The 17,869-nt window shown below is 42.7% G+C and overlaps 1 protein-coding gene across 11 annotated transcripts in view; it reads right to left on the reverse strand.

The window, feature by feature from the left end:
* Elp4 (elongator acetyltransferase complex subunit 4) overlaps nucleotides 1-17,869 on the reverse strand; it is a 193,394-nt gene that overhangs the window by 55,355 nt on the left and 120,170 nt on the right. For 2 of the 11 annotated variants that reach the window (XM_087211210.1, XM_087211212.1), the window contains exon 10: nucleotides 114-1,580. The exons of 5 other annotated variants lie outside the window; for them this stretch is intronic. In XM_087211210.1, the coding sequence (XP_087067336.1) occupies nucleotides 1,560-1,580 (21 nt within the window). In that variant the 3' untranslated portion in view covers nucleotides 114-1,559. 4 more of the 11 variants (XM_087211204.1, XM_087211203.1, XR_015451323.1 and 1 more) reach the window with 3 other exon arrangements.

A 17,869-nucleotide genomic window follows, 5' to 3' on the forward strand; every position in this document is an offset into this window, starting at 1 on the left:
GTTCAAACAGTCATGGCCTCATCCATGACTAGTAGATTTCTACAGATTAATGTATATTACTCAAGATAGAAATTTCACTACTGCTCAGTAAAGAGAAGCACAAATAATCCAACTCACTGATGAACTGTTTATATAATCTTTGTACCTGGAAATCTTTGCTTCAATGTCATTGATACAAAGGATTTATTAGCAAATTTCTGGCAAGATGATTGATGCAGAAGGTTTTAATCAACATTGAATAAAGAAAAAGTTAGAATCAACAGTAAAACTCACGACTGCTAGTTTATACCAGAAAGTATTAACAACACAAAATGTTAATTAATTTCTAATTCTCTATTCTATTATTTAGTTTTCATGAAGGTTGATTGGACTTGATCCATCATTTTACGGAAAATTAATTATTTCAAATACATGCACCACCTTATGCAACCTGCCTGATTTGCATTGAGGAAAATTCAGCAGAAGTAATTGAGGCACAGGCAAATACTGGCACTGACTGAACTCAATTTTCATTCCAAATTTCTGCAAAATCCCAAGGCACAACAATATCAGATGCAAGGGGGAAAACAAACAAAAGCAATGTGAAAAGGGAACATGAAGAGAGAATATTACAAGAATCAGAGAACAAAGGGATTGCAGAACTATGTGAGTGCCTTGGATGAGCAGTACGGGCTGCACTGAGGCAAGGTGGAATAAGATATCATATGGCATCCTGACAATTGATGTCTTCATTTAAATGTAAGAATTTACATTCTAATTAGAAAGAATTTACATCTTAATCAGAGGCAGCTGTATTATCTTGTTAGTGTTTTTTTCAAAGGTAATGAACTAAAGTACTGCTGTGCTTTTTCAACCAGAAACTAAATAGACAGCATCCAGTGCTATTTTATAGCTTACCTGCTGTAAGCTGTTATTAATATTTTCAAAGATTAAATTCTAACTAAAACCTTTTAAAAATGAAAATTGTATTTGACATCACTGGGATAGTCTGATGAGGACTTAAGGTATTTAAACAAATCCTTTCCTAACTTGTATTTTCCATGTACTTATTTATCAAGCTAATAGAAGCCTCTTGTGGTTTATTAATATAATATTGTTTTCGTTTGGGAGGATATGGAAATCTACTAGAGCAGACATGCATTACATTCTGGCAAGACCTGGTTGTTCTCAAACTTGTATTTGGCCATGGGAGGTCATTTACTAAACACAGACTTTACCTTAGTAAGACCATTTAGTACACACTCTTTTCTATGATGCGTAACAAGGAAAGTTAACACATATTTAAAAGAGAATGTTTGGCTTGTATTTTAAATGATTTTGTTACTGCCACATTAGTAAAATCTAAAGATACGATGCTTCACAAACATACACAATTTTGATGGCATCGAGCTGTCTCGGTTAGTGAATTAAAGGAAATAATGCATTCTAATTTACACTGCTCCAGTCTAGGGTGTTCATAATGATGGTAACTAGACTTAGGTGCTGGTGGCTGGTGACACTGCTGCAGAATCAAGCGCATCATTCATAAGAGAATCAGTGTGAGCTCACTGACCCATGGTTTAGAAGAAATTGGGCTTGGCCTAAAAGAAATCAAGCGGGAGAAGATTACAAGTGTTAATAAAAATGTAAAATGCCACCTTTGTCCCCAGCACTATACATCTTTAGGTTATTGATACTTATTTTCATCAGCTGCACCACTAATATGGAGTTGTAGCACAAGCCAGTTGATAATTTGTAGGCCTATTATTTAATTCATTACAGAATACGATGTTTTACAAAGCTAAAAGGAAAAGAGTAAAAAGACCAAAGTCGCATCTGCCAGTTCATTAAATATATCGCAAACTTGGTCAATTCATTCAAAATATTTTTAAAAACATATGAAAGAGTCTAAAATATTTCTGAGGTACTATCTATTATCAATACTGACTTTCTGGATCCATAAATATAAAAAAAATCAGATCCCATGCACATCGGCTTTGTTTTAAAAATGGAGGAACACTTTGTAAAAAGGGAGGGATGGAGGGGTGGAAGGGAGTGCAGGAGAATGGGGAAAAATAAGAACCAAGATACATCATGCAAAGGCACAGATTCCCAATGATGAGTGTCATCAGATTATATACCTAAAATGTACCAATAAACGTAATGAATTTTAAAAAACCCCAGAGGAACAGAATAATTCCAGGTAGCCTAAAAGAGAATGGAATTAATTTTGAAGCGCATTTTCCCAGCCCAGCCATCTGATGACAGAGAAGATAACAGTCAGCTCACTGGTGCTCTTCCCACGTCCCCACTGCAGTTTACAGGGAAGTGACGCAGGTGGGTCTGACCGAAGGCGGCCTGAGGGCTGGCTTTATACTGCTGTTGGGGCCGTCACTGCACTCCTGAAAGGGCTGTCTGTCGATGCTCTTCTGGATATCATTTGTTACGAGAGCACTTAGTACCACTCAGTGCACACGGTGCCTCCGTTTTCTAAAGTCCCCCAGGTAAGATTTTGATTTTCCCTCGGTTTTATGGAACCTGCTTGCTTTTTTAGACAGAATCTCTAAGAACAAAGCCTGTTTTATTTTTCTATGTACGTCTCAAGCCCAGCAGAACTGGCTTCCGGCAGTCAGTCCCGGCCACCATGGTCAGCTCACTGCCTGCTCAGGTCTACGCAAACGACACTGTTCATGCCCAGTCCAAAGCGCGGAAGACGCAGCATGCACCTGCCTGCACTGTTAGTGCTCCGGTCACTCCTGTCTCCCAACCCGACTCCAGCGCACAGCCTGCTGCCCGCCTGACTCTTGGGTACCAGGAGCTGCTGGTGTGCAGGGCTCCATGCAAGCCACTGTCTACATCGGTCCGGTCGTCTGTCCCACCGCACCCAAGCTCTGTTAGCATGAGGCACAGAAGTGGCGTGGCCTCTAAGCCTGCCTCTGTCACCCTCTGGCTCTTGCCTTTCTGTGAAACGGAAGGGGAAGCGTCATTTGTCTCCTGTCCCACAGAGTACAATGACCCCACTCCCACTCAGTACTGTGAACGGTATTTGTTTTAGTCACCCCACGCCTCCTTCCCCCAGTCACAACCCTGAATGCATCCTTGCCGCTGTGTCCATCCAGGCCTCAGTCACGTTCGGGGCTCAAGCCTCACCTCCTCCCAGTGCTGGCCTGGTCATGGGGCCCACAGGGACCTCCTCCTTCTCAACTCCTGCACGCCACAAGTACATACTGAGTGCACTCAGCGTGTGCTGGGGGTGCAAGGGCTGAACAGAAGTGCAGCTCCCGCACTACAGGGGCTGGCGAGGTGCTGGGGAGGGAGGACAAGCGGAGACCGACTCGAGACTGAGGCCCTGCAGGGAAAGCCGGTCAGCCTGCGCAGTGCCCACCTGACGATCTACACATGCAGTCAGGGGGCTCATTTCCTGTGGCATCCGCAGCACGCAGGAATAATCAATAATCAAACTCATTATTACCCTGAATTGGCATATGACTTATTGAAGTCATGGCCTTGCTTCCCACCCACACTGCGGAACCACGACGATTATGACTGAAGCGAACACGGACTGAGTCCTCCTGAGGGGCACCACTGTGCTGGGAGGCTCACGTGTATTTACCATTTCATCCTCCAAACAGGGTAGGTACTTCCATCACCCCATTCCTCTCCAGGTGAGGAAATGGGGGCTGTGAATTAGAATCAGACACTCCCTCAAAGTCAGACAAGTTGTCAGGGCAGAGTTGGGACTAAACACAAGCTTCCGAGATTGCAGTGTGGGGTATCGCCATGGGGACCAGGGATCGCTCTGTGGATCTCAGCTTCATCAGAAAGCAATAAGCAGGCCTTTATTTCACAAATATGTGGTAAATGAGAATGGATAAGCAGACTTGGGTCTTAAAGGAGACTTCACACTCCTGGTTCGAGCATAAACTCGATTGGTCTCTGAAGATGTCTGCAGAAGACAGAGACCCTTGGGTCGAAAATCTTGTTTAAAAGCATTTCCAATGGACTTTCTAGCCTGTTTTTTCCTATCTTGTTCCCGGATGAAAGCAAGTTCAGGACCCTAGGTTCCCAGGAAACCCCACTCCACCAAGTGTCCATGTGGAGCGTCTCTTCCTTCACTCAAATGCTGAAAATATTCAACAACAGGGTGTGTGTGATCAGACCTTACATGGTCGGAAGTTTAATAAAATCAACCCATCAAGAACTCACTTCACAGATGGAGTTAGCCTTCAGATATTTCCCTCTTTTTTTTTTTTTTTTTTTTTTTTGGTACCAGGGATTGAAATCGGGACCTCGTGCTTGCAAGGCAGGCGCCAGAACCACTGAGCTAAATCCCTTGCACACCTTCAGATATTTTAAAAACTAAGAAGAGGCAAAAGAAAAATGGAGAAAATAGCTCACATCTTTATTCCAAACAAAATTGTGAATGCCAATAACAACTTTCTTTGCACACTTGCAGTGGAGACCGAAGGCGTGGGTAATCCAAGACTAGCTTAAAAATAAGTGCTCCATTCAGAAGGGACTTTTTACTCTGGCTTTTGCAGGAAGTAGTCAGAAGTTAACTTCTCCAACATTCTTTATTGCTTAAATGTCTCTCATTACTGAGACAAATCAGCGTCATCTCTTGAGACATCTGTACAGATATACCAGTTGAAATCAGAGCTTAAAAAGCACATGTTTAGAGCTTGTTGGCTCTCACCTTCACTTGAACTGATTGACAACTCTTTGTCCTTCAGATCTGGCCAGATTATGCTAATTAAGTATGCTGTTTAAGAGAAGAGTTCCTTCGTTAAATGATACTGTCAATAAAAACTTGCAGTCTAAAATGTGGTGCATATACTTGCAGACAACTGAGAACTGGCTTTTCAAATTCTGTTGTGGACAGCATGCTAGTAATGTGTTAAAACCTAAGTTTCATATCAAAGTTACATTTCATTAGATCATATGGAAACCCTCTGGGACAAAACAGCACTCTCTCCTGGCTTTGCTGTGGTTCAAGAACTGAGAAAAATATTACTCAGAAGATAACAGTAATCTTAAGGAACACCAAAGGAATGAGTCAAAACAATTTTAAGATGAGAAATTAGAAAACAAATAGATTGATAAACAGAAGTAGGAAAAGACAGGGTTTATTATAAAAATAGGTTTATTATCAATAGAAATTCTTTAAGAATATTCTTTTTTTAAAAATTAATTTTATTGGTACATTTTATTGGTACATTTTAGGTATACAATTCATTTACATTTATCATTGGGTGCTTGTACCTGTACATGATATATCTTGGTTCTTATTTTTTCCCCATTCCCTGTGCGCCCTTCCCTATTTGCATAGACTTCGTTTCCATTTTTTTTTTCTTTTCTCATAGTTTTTCCTTTCCCTCTTTTCCTTTCCCCTTCCCCTCCCTTCATCTTTCGTCTTTGGACCTTTTTTCCTATTTCAAATTATCATTTATTCATTTTAATCATTTTGACTCTTGTTTACACTATCAGTTTCTCACACTAGAGAAACTATTCAGTATTTACACGTGTGTCCTATTTATTTCACTTAAGAGTACGGCCTTGATATGCATCCATTTAGCTATAAATGACTCTAGTTTCTCATTCTTTATGACTGAATAGTACTCCATTTTATTAAAAACCACATTTTCTTTATCCAGTTTCCAGTTGATGGGCACTTGGGCTGTTTCCAAGCTTTACCTATGACAAACTGTGCTGCTATAAACATGGGTGCACATATATCACTGTGGTATGATTCTTTTAAATCTTTGGGGAAGATCCCCAGCAGGGGAATAGCTGGGTCAAATGGGACCTCTAGTCCTAGTTCTCTGAGGTATCTCCATACTGACTTCCACAGTGGTTGCACCAGTCTGCACTCCCACCAACAATGGAGAAGAGTTCCTTTCTCCCCACACCCCCGCCAGCATTTGTTATTTGTTGATTTCTTGATAGCAGCCATTCTTTGCGGGGTGAGGTGGAATCTCAGGGTTGTTTTCATCTGCATCTCTTGAATGACCAGTGATGTTGAACATTTTTTCATATATTTGTTTGCTGCTTTTACTTCTTTGTCTGAGAAATGTCTGTTCATTTCAGATGCCCATTTTTGAATTGGGTCTTTGAATTTGGGGGGTCTAATCTTTTTCAATTCTTTATATATTCTAGATAGTAGACCTTTGTCTGAGGTACAGCTGCTAAAAATTTTTTCCCATATTGCAGGATGTCTCTTAGCTCTGTTGGTGGTTTCTTTTGCAGTGCAGAAGCTTTTTAATAAGATGAGATCCCAGTTGTTGATTCTTTCTGCTAGTTCCAGTGCTGCTGAGGTTTTGCTCATCAAGTCTTTTCCTATGCCAATGTCTTCAAGAGTTCTACCTAACTTACCTTCTAGCAAGTTTAGTGTTTCTGTCTTAATATTTATATCTTTAATCCACTTCGATCTTAGTTTAGTGCATGGTGATAGGTATGGGTCTAGTTTTAATCTTTGGCAGGTTGAAATCCAGTTTTACCAACACCATTTATTAAATAGGCTATCTTTCCTCCAATGAGGGTGATTGGCTCCTTTGTCAAAGATGAGGTGGCTGAGCATATCTGGAGTTGTTTCTGGATCTTCTAATTTATTCCACTGATCCTCAGGTCTGTTCCTTTGCCAGCACCATGCTGATTTTATCACAGTAGCTTTGTAGTATAGTTTCAAGTTGGGGATTGTGATACCCCCAGCCATGTCTCTGTTGCTTAGAATTGCTTTAGCTATTCTAGGTCTCTTATGGTTCCAAATGAATTTTTGGATTGTTTTCTCTAGTTCTGTGAAGTATATTGTCGGAATTTCAATTGGCATTGCATTAAATCTATATAGTAGTTCTGGAAGTATGGCCATTTTCACTATATTGGTTCTTCCTACCCAGGAGCAAGGGATGTCTTTCCATTTTCTTGTATCCTCTTCCATCTCTTTTTTCAGAGTGCTGTAGTTTTCAGTGTAGAGGTCTTTTGCTTCCTTTGTTAGACTGATTCCTAGATATTTCATTTTTTTGAATGCTATTGTAAAAGGAATTGTTTCCCTAATTTCTCTTTCAGTGAGTCTGCTATTCATGTATAAGAAGGCTATTGTTTTTTGAGTATTGACCTTGTATCCAGCTACTCTACTGAATCTGTCAATTAAGTCTAGAAGTCTTCTAGTGGAGTTTTTTGGGTCTTCTATGTAAAGTATCATATCATCAGCAAATAATGACAGTTTAACTTCTTCTTTTCCTATCTTTATTCCTTTTATTTCTTTGTCTTTTCTAATTGCTGTGGCTAATGTTTCCAGAACTATATTGAACAGGAGTGGTGATAGTGGGCATCCTTGTCTTGTTCCTGATTTTAGCATGAAAGTTTTCAGTTTTTGACCATTTAGTATGATGTTGGCAGTTTGTTTTTCATAGATAGCCTTAATCAGGTTGAGATAAAGACCTTCTATTCCAATTTTCTGTGGTGTTTTAATCATGGGTGGGTGCTGAATTTTGTCAAATGCCTTTTCCGCATCTATTGAGATGATCATGTGGTTTTTGTCCTTGACTCTGTTAACATAATGTATTACATTTATTGATTTATGAATGTTGAACCATCCTTGCATCCCTGGGATAAATCCACCTTGGTCAGGGTGTATGATCTTCTTGATGACCCTCTGTATTCTGCTTGCCAGTATCTTGTTGAGGAGTTTTGCATCTATGTTCATTAGGGAGATTGGCCTGTAGTTCTCTTTTTGGGTTGGCTCTTTCCCTGGTTCTGGAATCAAAGTAACACTTGCTTCCAGGAATGAATTTGGAAGTATTGCTTTCCTTTCAATTTCCTTGATGAGTTTAAAAAGTAATGGCATTAGTTCTTCTTTAAATGTCTTGTAAAATTCAGCAGTAAAGCCATCCGGACCTGCGCTTTTCTTTGTTGGTAAATATTTTATTACATTTTCAATTTCACTCATTGTAATTGGGGTGTTTAGAATTTCTATATCTTCTTCATTTAACTTTGGCAATTCGTATGTATCTAGGAATCTGCCCATTTCTTCTGTGTTTTCCATTTTATTGGAGTAGAGGTTCTCGAAGTAGGTATTGATGATTCTCTGGATTTCTGTTGGATCTGTTGTGACTTCACCTTTTTCATTCTTAATTGCATGGATCTCAGCCTTTTCTTTCCTCTTTTTGATAAGGTTGGCTAGAGGTTTATTGATTTTATTTATTCTTTCAAAAAACCACCTCTTTGATTCATTGATTTTTTGTATTGTTCTCTTAGTCTCCATTGCATTAATTTCTGCCCTGATCTTTATAATTTCCTCTCTTGTACGAGCTTTGGATTTGTTATGCTCTTCTTTTTCTAGCAGCTTGAGGTTCTGCATTAGGTTATTTATCTGAGTTTTCTCTGTTTTCCTAATATGGGCATTCACTGCTATGAATTTCCCGCATAGAACTGCTTTCATTGTGTCCCATAGATTACTGTATGTTGAACTGGCATTTTCATTTATTTGTAGAAACTGTTTAATTTCTTCTTTAATTACTTCTGTGACCCATTGGTTGTTCAAGAGGGTGTTATTCAGTTTCCATGTGTTTGTTGGGGTTTTTCGGTTTCTTTAAGAGTATATTCTAGAGCCAGGAAAATTGATCCCAGGTGTCTGCTGACTTCCACAAAGGCAGGAGGAGACCAGGTGTGAGACGACTACAGCACCCTGCAGTGGAGAACGCCCTGCCCACCTCCATCCCTGGAGTAGGTTAGCATAGGCGCTTGCAAGAGCAGGCAGACCTGTGTTCATGACAGGTACAAACAGCCTCGGCAGGAGCCCAGTGGTGCCTGGCTTCATGAACTTAATTCTGTCCACAATTCTGGTCACAAACTGATTTGGATGAGAACCGAATCAAATTTCCCCAAGAAGTCAACATTGACCCTAAGCATTGAATTTGATCTGGTTCTCATCCAGTTCAGTTAGAGACCGGAATGGTGGACAGAACTAGGTGTTTGAACCTAGGGAGGATTAAAAATAAGAATGATTGTCAGAAAAAGGTTCGGTACCAAGAGAAGAGAATGGAGACACGTGGGCTGGGGATTAGTGAACTAGGAAATGAAGTAAAGGGATTCTTCCAGAAGAGAAGTCAGAAGGGCAAAGAAAACTACATGCTAGGAGTTAAAAGGATAGAAATATGAGACCCAGAAACTCCAGGTGTTGCAGAGGAAAAGAGAGAACTGGCAAGGAGGAAACAGCTAAGGCCTCAAACTGGGAAGTTACTAACTATGCTACAAGACTGAAGGAGAAATACCAGAAGCAGAAAAATGCTTGATTAACACTCTCCACAAGGCAGAGATGAAAGGAAACATGCTTTATCAGATAAATGGACCTACTGGGCATCTAAAACAAATGTCTTTAATAGTAAGAAAGACAATGCAGGAAACCTCATTCATATCAGCTACAAAGGCTGCTGCCCCAAAGATCCCCCTCTCCCCACCACCTACCCTTCATTTGGCCCTGTGTACCTTGGCTTTCTCATATAAGAGAGACCAGGAAATATTTAAACTTTTGCGTCTGATTTATTTCACTTCACATTGTGGTCTTGAGGTCAACTTCACCAACATTTTTATTACACTACAAGTCCTAGATAGTAAACTGGACAACAAAAAATTACCAGAAAGAAGGAAACAAGTGATTCATAGGTAACATGATTACCCAACTGTAAGATCCAAGCCACCCAACTAAGAAGCTATTAAGATTAAAGAAATGGCTCCATATGATGGGCTAGATATAAAATGAACACTGAAGCACAATATAGGAATGTAATTTTAAAAACCCTATTCACAATAATTAAGGAAAAACTCATAAAATAATTTGGAATAAATCTGACATAAATGTAAAAAAGACTACTCCTTTCACAAATATTTACTTAATAGGCAATGGGATACAAAGGTAAGAAAAAATAGGGAGAAACCTTCGCACCTGTCATGTCAGAGTTTAAAAACAGCTGGACATGGTGGCTTCCACCTGTAATCCCGGCACTCTGGGAGGCTGAGGTAGGAGGGTCACCAGTTCCTTGCAAGAGTGCCTTAAAATAAAAAATAAAAAAGGGCTGGGGATGTGTCTCGAAGGCTCCGGGTTCAGTCCCCAATACTGCAACAAACAAACAAACAAACACCCAAACCCAACCAAAAACCAAGGGTCAGAGACCCTCATCAAAGAATCACACCATGAAGACTAAGACTGGGCTTCCCCGGAGAGTGGCCACTCTGAGATGCAGGGGCCAGCAGGAGGCCTCGTAGCGGAGAGAACACTGAGCCTTTGGGGATCAAAAGTGACGATGAAGAGGACCTGCGGCAGCTGCCCCTGCCCCTGCCTACCCACAAAGGGTAGAGGACGGCCTCGTCCCTGGGAGCCACGAACAGCCCTGCATAGGCAGGAGGGCTTTGCGAGTGATTGGGCAAGGATGTGAAGCCGAAACTGTCAGGTCCACGAAAGGACAAGAGCTATTTTAGGACTGTGGTGTGGTGGGGGGATGGAGCCAAGGCCCAGGAGCACGGGGCCAGGACTCCTCCTGGGAGGAAGTCAGGACCAGCCAAGAGATAGCCCTGGAGGCTGGAGTCGGAGGCCACAAGCAAAGGACAGGAGCACCCGCTAGAGAAGGGAGAGGTCAGCCTTGGGCTCTCCCTCTGGCTCTCCCGAGAGTCTAGCGGCACAGCCAGCCTGTCGCTGCTGCCTTGACCCCAGTCCAGGGTGGCTGGCTTTGGACCTCTGACCTGTGAACTGTAAGTAATAAATGCTCAGCCACTGCGTTTGCAGTGATGCACTACGGCAACAGGGAACTGACAGAGAAGCAGTTATGCATCATCCACAGAACTGAAAGAAACAAGAAAAGACCAACTGTTTGAGCAGAACTGACCAATTCCTCCCATGGAATGTGTGTGAATTACAGGAGACATATATAGAATACACTGCTACACAGTAATGACACAGTAAGTACCAGTAAAATTTCCATGCTTATCACACAGAAATATGATTCAGTACCTGTCCTATATGAAAGTTTATTTATAAGAAAGATGACACACACACCTGGTAAAATGAACCCTTCAAATGGTTGGCATTCCCAGTACTATATTAAGAATATTAGATAGCATTCCTACCGACAAGAATTATAAGTACCAATTATACATGATGTTAAATAGAATATATTATATATATAGAAATATTCAGAAAATCTAACATGTAGAATGTCAAATATTTATGATGTTTAAATATCTCAAAGGTTAAATATATTTTTTGCTTCTAGAAAAATTTTTAGAAGGATTTTTAAAGTTTTAACCATAAAGAAATGAAAATTGTTTCAGGAAATAGATATGTTCAACCTAATTTGAATATTATACCATGTATATATGTATCAAAACATTACATGGCACCTTGTTAGCAGGAACAATTATATTTTTATGTTAGTTAAAAATAAACAAATGACAAAATTATTAATTTAAAAGTGAATATAAAGAGATACTAGAAGCTTACCTAAAACCTACTTAAGCAATATGACAACTTGAAGAAAAATATTTAGTCCCTAAATTAACTTTATTATATTAGTTATATAACTGAAAATATCCAAGAATATTTTCTTGGTAGGCATGGTGGCTCATGTCTGTAATCCCAGCTACTCAGGAGGCTGAGGTAGGAGGATAGGCCAGCCTGGGAAAGTCAGTGAGACCCTGTATTAAGAGTTAAAAAATAAATTTAAAAACATAAGGGCTGGAGATGTAGCTCAGTATTCCCTGGGCTCCATCCCCAGTATTAGGGGTGGGGGACTGCCTGCAAGTAAGACAATGACTAAAAAAAACAATAAAAGGAAAAATAAATGCTTGAGTACAAAATCTTTAACTATATCCAAATGGTATGGGGAAATATTCTTTTTTGTGTGTGTGGTACCAGGCATCGAACTCAGGACCTCAGTTGCCAGGCAGGAGTGGTGCCACTGAGCTACATCCCCGGCCTTGAGAAATATTCTTATATAGAAATTCAAATCAATGATTACTGGAAACGATACACATACATGAGGCCCTGTAGTTATTTGATTGGTAAATCAAATTACAAAAAGCAAAGATTCAAGGCTGTTCTACACTGCTAAGGAGGAAGGAAACATGTAGGGTAGAAGTCAGAAAGGGGCGAGGAGCAGGGAGGGAGGATGTCATCATTCAGTCCTACGTTCACACTGCTCAATACAACACAGGCACCGAGCAGAAGGAGCGTTCTATTTTGGGGGGACGTGATGGAGGGAGGGTGTGTCCCCGCAGGGAGTCTAATGGAACCCAAGGCCCCTCTGTCAGTGTGGGGCTCTGCTGCATGAGCTGCCAAGTAAGACCTCAGTACAGTGTCCTGCAGGTGACCTGTGTGCCAGCTGTCACCCTGGCACGACTGGGTCGGGCACCAAGAGGCACTGGTCTGGACTTAGTTCTTTACTTCCTGGGTGAGGCCGAGAACTTCCTGCCCTGGGCCCCAGGCTCCTGACACAGTTCCTCCACCTGTTTCCTCAATTTCCAAACCCAAGGAGCTCTGGAAACCTTAGCTCACTGGGTTAAAGCCTGGCCTCAGCAGGCAGAAAGCCATTTTCGGTTTTATCACTCTGACCGTGACCACGCATATGATCACTGCAGAAATATGAATGTGCTTCGTGATGAGATGTTGATTATCCTCATCTTTTTTCTCCCAGTACTGAAGACTGAACCCAGGGCTTTCACGCTGAGCCTCATCCCCAGCTCTTTTCGTTTTTAATTTGACATGGGGTCTTGCTAAGTTGCCTAGGCTGGACTTGAATTTGTGGTCCTCCTGCCTCAGCCTCTCAGAGTGCTGGGATTACAGGACTGTGCCACCACTCCTGCCTATTCTTAATAAACATTTTAGAAAGTATTTTGGACATAGAAAAATCTACAAAATCAGAACAAAGACTTCCAATATTCCCATCACCTAGATCCTCCAACATTTAACACTGCACACTTGCTCCATCTCTCTTTCCCTTTTTAAAATACACGGACAGTCTTCAAACAAGTACATACACCTGTCACTAGCCTTTTTACGAAACACTCAGGAGAAACAGAAGATAGGGCCCTATCAACTCTACACATCCACAGTGCATGCCCGGGACCGGCATTCTCCTGCATAAGCAGCAGCAAGTGTGAAATCAACCTTCAGACAACAGGGGCATCAACCCATCAACCCATCCAAACTCCATCAGTGCACCCAGTGGGTCAGGACATTTGTCTTCTTTCAGAATCCTCAGTCTCTCCTTGTCCTTCGTGGCCTTGGCAGTACGCCCCAAGGGTGGCCACATGTCCAGATCCAGCTGGAATGAACTCACGACCACACATCACCGACACACCACATGGCTCTTCTCAGCCTCTGCCATTAAAGATGCAAGAGCTGCAGCCTCAGGCTCCAGGAAAACTGCTGAACTGAGGACGCCCGCACTGCCAAATGCTCACTTTCCTATTTCCATTTCTTTGATGTTTATCTGTTGATATTCTCTAAGGAAGGGGTCTATCCATCTATCCATCCATCTACCCACCCAGCTCGACATGCCTTCAAGGGTTTTCATGTTTGAATGGATTATTTTCCAATATTACTCTGAGGGTCAGATTCCAGGCTGGCCAGTGGGAACCATTCAAGTCGGCCCCTGTGATTTCCTCGTGGCCCTATCATTCTTTGCGTATCTCCTCATTTTCCAGCACAAATTCTGGCCACATCTCATACTTCATGTACCATGGCCCTAGAATGAGCTATTTTGCCAAAGGCTGCCCTCCCCTTTCCCACTGCTGCTACAGTGGGGGAACACCTTTAGAAACTGACACCTGTTGTGTCCCCAGGTGGTTATGCTGCCAAGCTCACCAGAAGAGAAGACTAAGAAAGGTCCCCAGTATTTCAAGTACACAGACACACACAGAGACACGCTGAGGACCGCACATGCCTGTGCAAGAACACGTGTGGCACCCATGTGACCACCAGCATTTCTTTCTTTCTAAGTGCATGCTGTGCTTGACAGTGTAGCAGTCTCTGACAAACAGTTTTAGGTAGTCTATTCATTCGGTATGTGGTGTGTATATATATTATATATATTTCTTTTAGGGTACCGGAGATCGAACTCAGGACCTTGCGCTTGCGAGGCAGGCGCTGGAACCACTGAGCTACATCCTCCACTCAGTGATTTTTGATCGTAATACCTTGCAGCCTCAGTTTTGTAAGATTTGAGCAGTACTGGCCTCCCATTCTGCCTCCTATAGCAATCGCCTCTCCCTCACTCCATTTCTATGATTGTATTACTAAGAGGGTCCTGTCGGGGCCAGAAAATTAGAAAGAAATACAAGAAAATACAATTTAGAATTTCTCATGGTTCTATCAATGTATGTATTCATAAGCATATGCATAGAAATATTTTTTTTTTGTTCATTACTAATACAAACATAAAATGTGAACTAAACAGAAAGGGTCTGGAAAGACCTTTTAATTGGTTAAGATCTCCTCAAACATACAATGTAGAGGACAATAAGAAGCCCACAGAAATTTAAAAGAGTTATCTAAAATAGGCTTAAATGACTAAAAGTTATCAGCTTAATACAAGTATGTGTTTAAAGTTTCAAATTCAAGTATACTATGCATATTTTATACTGGAATAGACCAACATTCCACCCCCGCCACAGCTGGGAGGGTTCAGCAACAGTATTCAAATCTGATGCAGATATAACAGCTGTTCAAATGCCAGGGCGTATTTTACTTGAAAATGTGACCATTTAGTCCTGTTAAATATAAACTGCTGCTCTGGCTATGTGCATTATTTTCCAAAAGAAAACCCTTAAAAAAGCATTTTCTGATATGTAGTAGCATCATTACTAAAGTTCAACGAGTCTTTTTTTAAATGAAGCTTTTCCTTCTCAACTTTCTGGAAACCTGAGTGCGAAACTTCTTTTCCCTTCTCTCTCGAATCCCATTCCCCACCTCCACTGCTCTTGCCAATACAAAAATAATATAGTTACTCACTTGAAGAGCGCTACTGTTTTTGATGGGACTCTAATTAACTGTAAAGTCTTCATTTTTTTTACTGAAAAAACTTTTGATGTTTTTAATTGTAGACAATGATTCCATCTTGGCCACATAGTAATATGTTAAATTATGAGTTTTACGAGTACCAATTCTCAGGGTAAAACAAAGAAGTAAATCCCAAGATTTATAATAGAACTACAAATATTTTATGTAAAGAATGGTCCTATCACGAGAAGTCCATGGCAGTAAATGAAGGCGGGGTCTGTTCCTCAATTTCTCAGGACGTTTTTGGGGAAAAAAGCAAGCTGGCTCTTAAAAATGTTCATGTTTGGGAGAAGCTTCCTCAGTCTGGGATGGGAAGGGGCCTGCGGCAGGCTCACAGCTCCTGGGGCTCAGCGGTAGAGTACTTGCCTGGTGTGCTTGCAGCCCAGGGTTTGAGCCCCTAGACCCCTGAACCATAGAAAGAGAAAAAAGGGCACGCAGAGCTCAGGGTCCTCGGCCTGCAGGGCCGGAGGGACACAGGTCGGCTGGGGGGCGGCCGCAGTGGAGCCGCCAACGAGAGGGTGGGAGCACCAGGCAAGGCCCCACCAGAAGCCGCACCCCGCCTGGAACCGCCAAGCAGGCGACGCGCTGTCTCCTCCCTCCTGCAGGTCCCCTCAACCTCGTCCTAGGGCCAGGGCCCGAGTCCGCTCCTCGCCGGGCTCCACAGGCTGGAGGAGATGCTCCAGTTCCTCACTGGGCTTCCGAGTAGGGTTCCGCAGCTTAGAAACGGAAGACACTGCTGACTCGTCGTCTGAAGTCTTGTTTCCACCACAGACCCGGAGCTTCTCACTCAGTACCTCACACCCCGGGAAGTCCTGCTCTGAAGAGGGCTACACTCTCGAGTTCTTGGGTGGTTTCAACGGCACGAGATGAGACACCTGCTACTCGCTGAGAGGCTGGTTAAGGGAGCTCATCAACTCTTTCAAAATGGTTAGCTTTGTCCCATCTCGGGAATTTTGAATAGGAAAAAATAGTATTATAAATATTTATATTCTTAGCTCAAAATTGTTATTGTAAATATTGTGGTTGTCTTAAATTCAGAAATAACAAAGAAACTGCAGTTGTCAAGTGTGTCCTTTGGTTAAACAAATGGAAATATATGTGCCTTTTTATTTAGTAAGGTTAAAAAAACCCCACTGGTGGCTAGTAGGGCAATCCTAAATTTACAACAGTCTATTTTTAAAGCTTGGAGATAAAACGGAGCCTTTATAAATGAGAGAATGATGTACTAAAAGCAAGCACTAAATCAATTTTAAACACCAAACACAATTTATGCCTGACTTTAAAACTCATCCACAAAACATTAATCTACACAAAGGCCAGAAGCTGAATGAAGCATAATTTGTGAAACTGATACCTTTCAGCCCAACCTCTAACTGAAAAGGTCATGAGATGTATTATATCTAAGTGAGCAGCTTATCCCTGCTTCATTACTGATAATTAAGACAAGTAATATTTTCTTGACAGTAATGTGTCCGTTAACAGATATAGTCTAGTTTGCATAAAATAAGCATTAATTACCATAGTACTACCCCACATTAAAAAAAAATTAAGTACCTGTGTAACACGGCTTCATTATTTTTCCTTGAAGAATTAGCAGGCTCAGAAAACACAACGTGTGCGTTAAGAAATCCATCTGAAGCCGTGTTTCGAACTCGCTCGGTAAATAGCCAAGTCACTGCCAGAAGGCCCCGAGGCCGTGCCCCCCGCTGCCCGAGGCCGGGACACGCTGTCTTCAGCCTGCCCAGCCTGGCCGGACCTCGCATCTGCTCGGGCAGGACGTTGGAGAAGCGGCCAGGTGGTGTTCCGATGCTGGCGAGAACTGAGAAAAGGGCCACAGAGGCACCCAGACGGGGCCCAAGAAGGGCTCCCAGGAGCCCGAGCTCGGCCAAGCAGAGGATGGCCGGCGCTAACGAGGCGGCGGGTGCTGGACCAAGCACTCCCGGCATTCTCTGCGTCATCTTCGAGCCCTGTCACCACACCAGCACCTGGGGCTCCGGGCCTATGCTCCCGGCCGACTGCTGCCTTCCCACCCTGGGTAGCAGCCGGGTTGTTTCAAGGTTCCCCTTTAAAAGCAGCTAATTAGATAATGTCTCTCAGCTCTCTCTTCGTGCAAAGAACTAGAAGTCTCCAAGTCACTCGTTCAGCTGCCTGGGAGGAAAATGGCTCCTGAAAAGCAGCGTCCTTAAGAGCAGGAGTGGTGAGTGACTGAGTCATGGCCGGAAGTTAACCCCGTTGGCAGCAGTCAGGTATGCAGCCGGCTCTGAGCATGTGGTCCAGCTTGACCCACCACTGTGCACACTGTCCTTTAATCACCGAGGAGTCAGTAGCAACAACAACAACAACAACAACAACAACAGACCCTGTCTTCGAGCATCGAGAGCGCTGGGCCTGGACTCCAGGCTCCTGCACATCACAGCCACGCAGAACCCATAAAGAGGGGCATGGCACATCCTTGTCTCGGGGAGTCTGGGGACGGTGCCGCTCCTTGCCCCAGTTAGAAACACAGCTCAGGGCACGAGTGTCCTCCTCCCCGAACGCTGGCAACTCTCCCCGGGGACAAGGCACACGGCCAACCGGGAAGGCTGCTGCTGGGATGGGGTGTGGCCTGCGCTCTGGCTCAGCAGTGCACACGGAGGTGTCTGAGTGCTGGCCCTGCCACAGCAGCCACGGGACACTGTGTCACTTAAGCTCTCCAGCATCTCGTCTCGGTGATACGAAGATCAATGAAGTCAGATGCACAAGCCCTGCTAAGGTGGCTCACGGCACCTATTAAGGAGGTGCTGGGAAGCCGATGAGGTATCCAGGTTACACAACTAGTTAGTAGAAGGGTCTTCTGCTCCT

Source organism: Heterocephalus glaber, unplaced genomic scaffold (assembly GCF_053883595.1).
Source record: "Heterocephalus glaber isolate CG9 unplaced genomic scaffold, H.glaber_assembly_v1.0 deba00001428, whole genome shotgun sequence".
NCBI lineage: Eukaryota > Metazoa > Chordata > Mammalia > Rodentia > Bathyergidae > Heterocephalus > Heterocephalus glaber.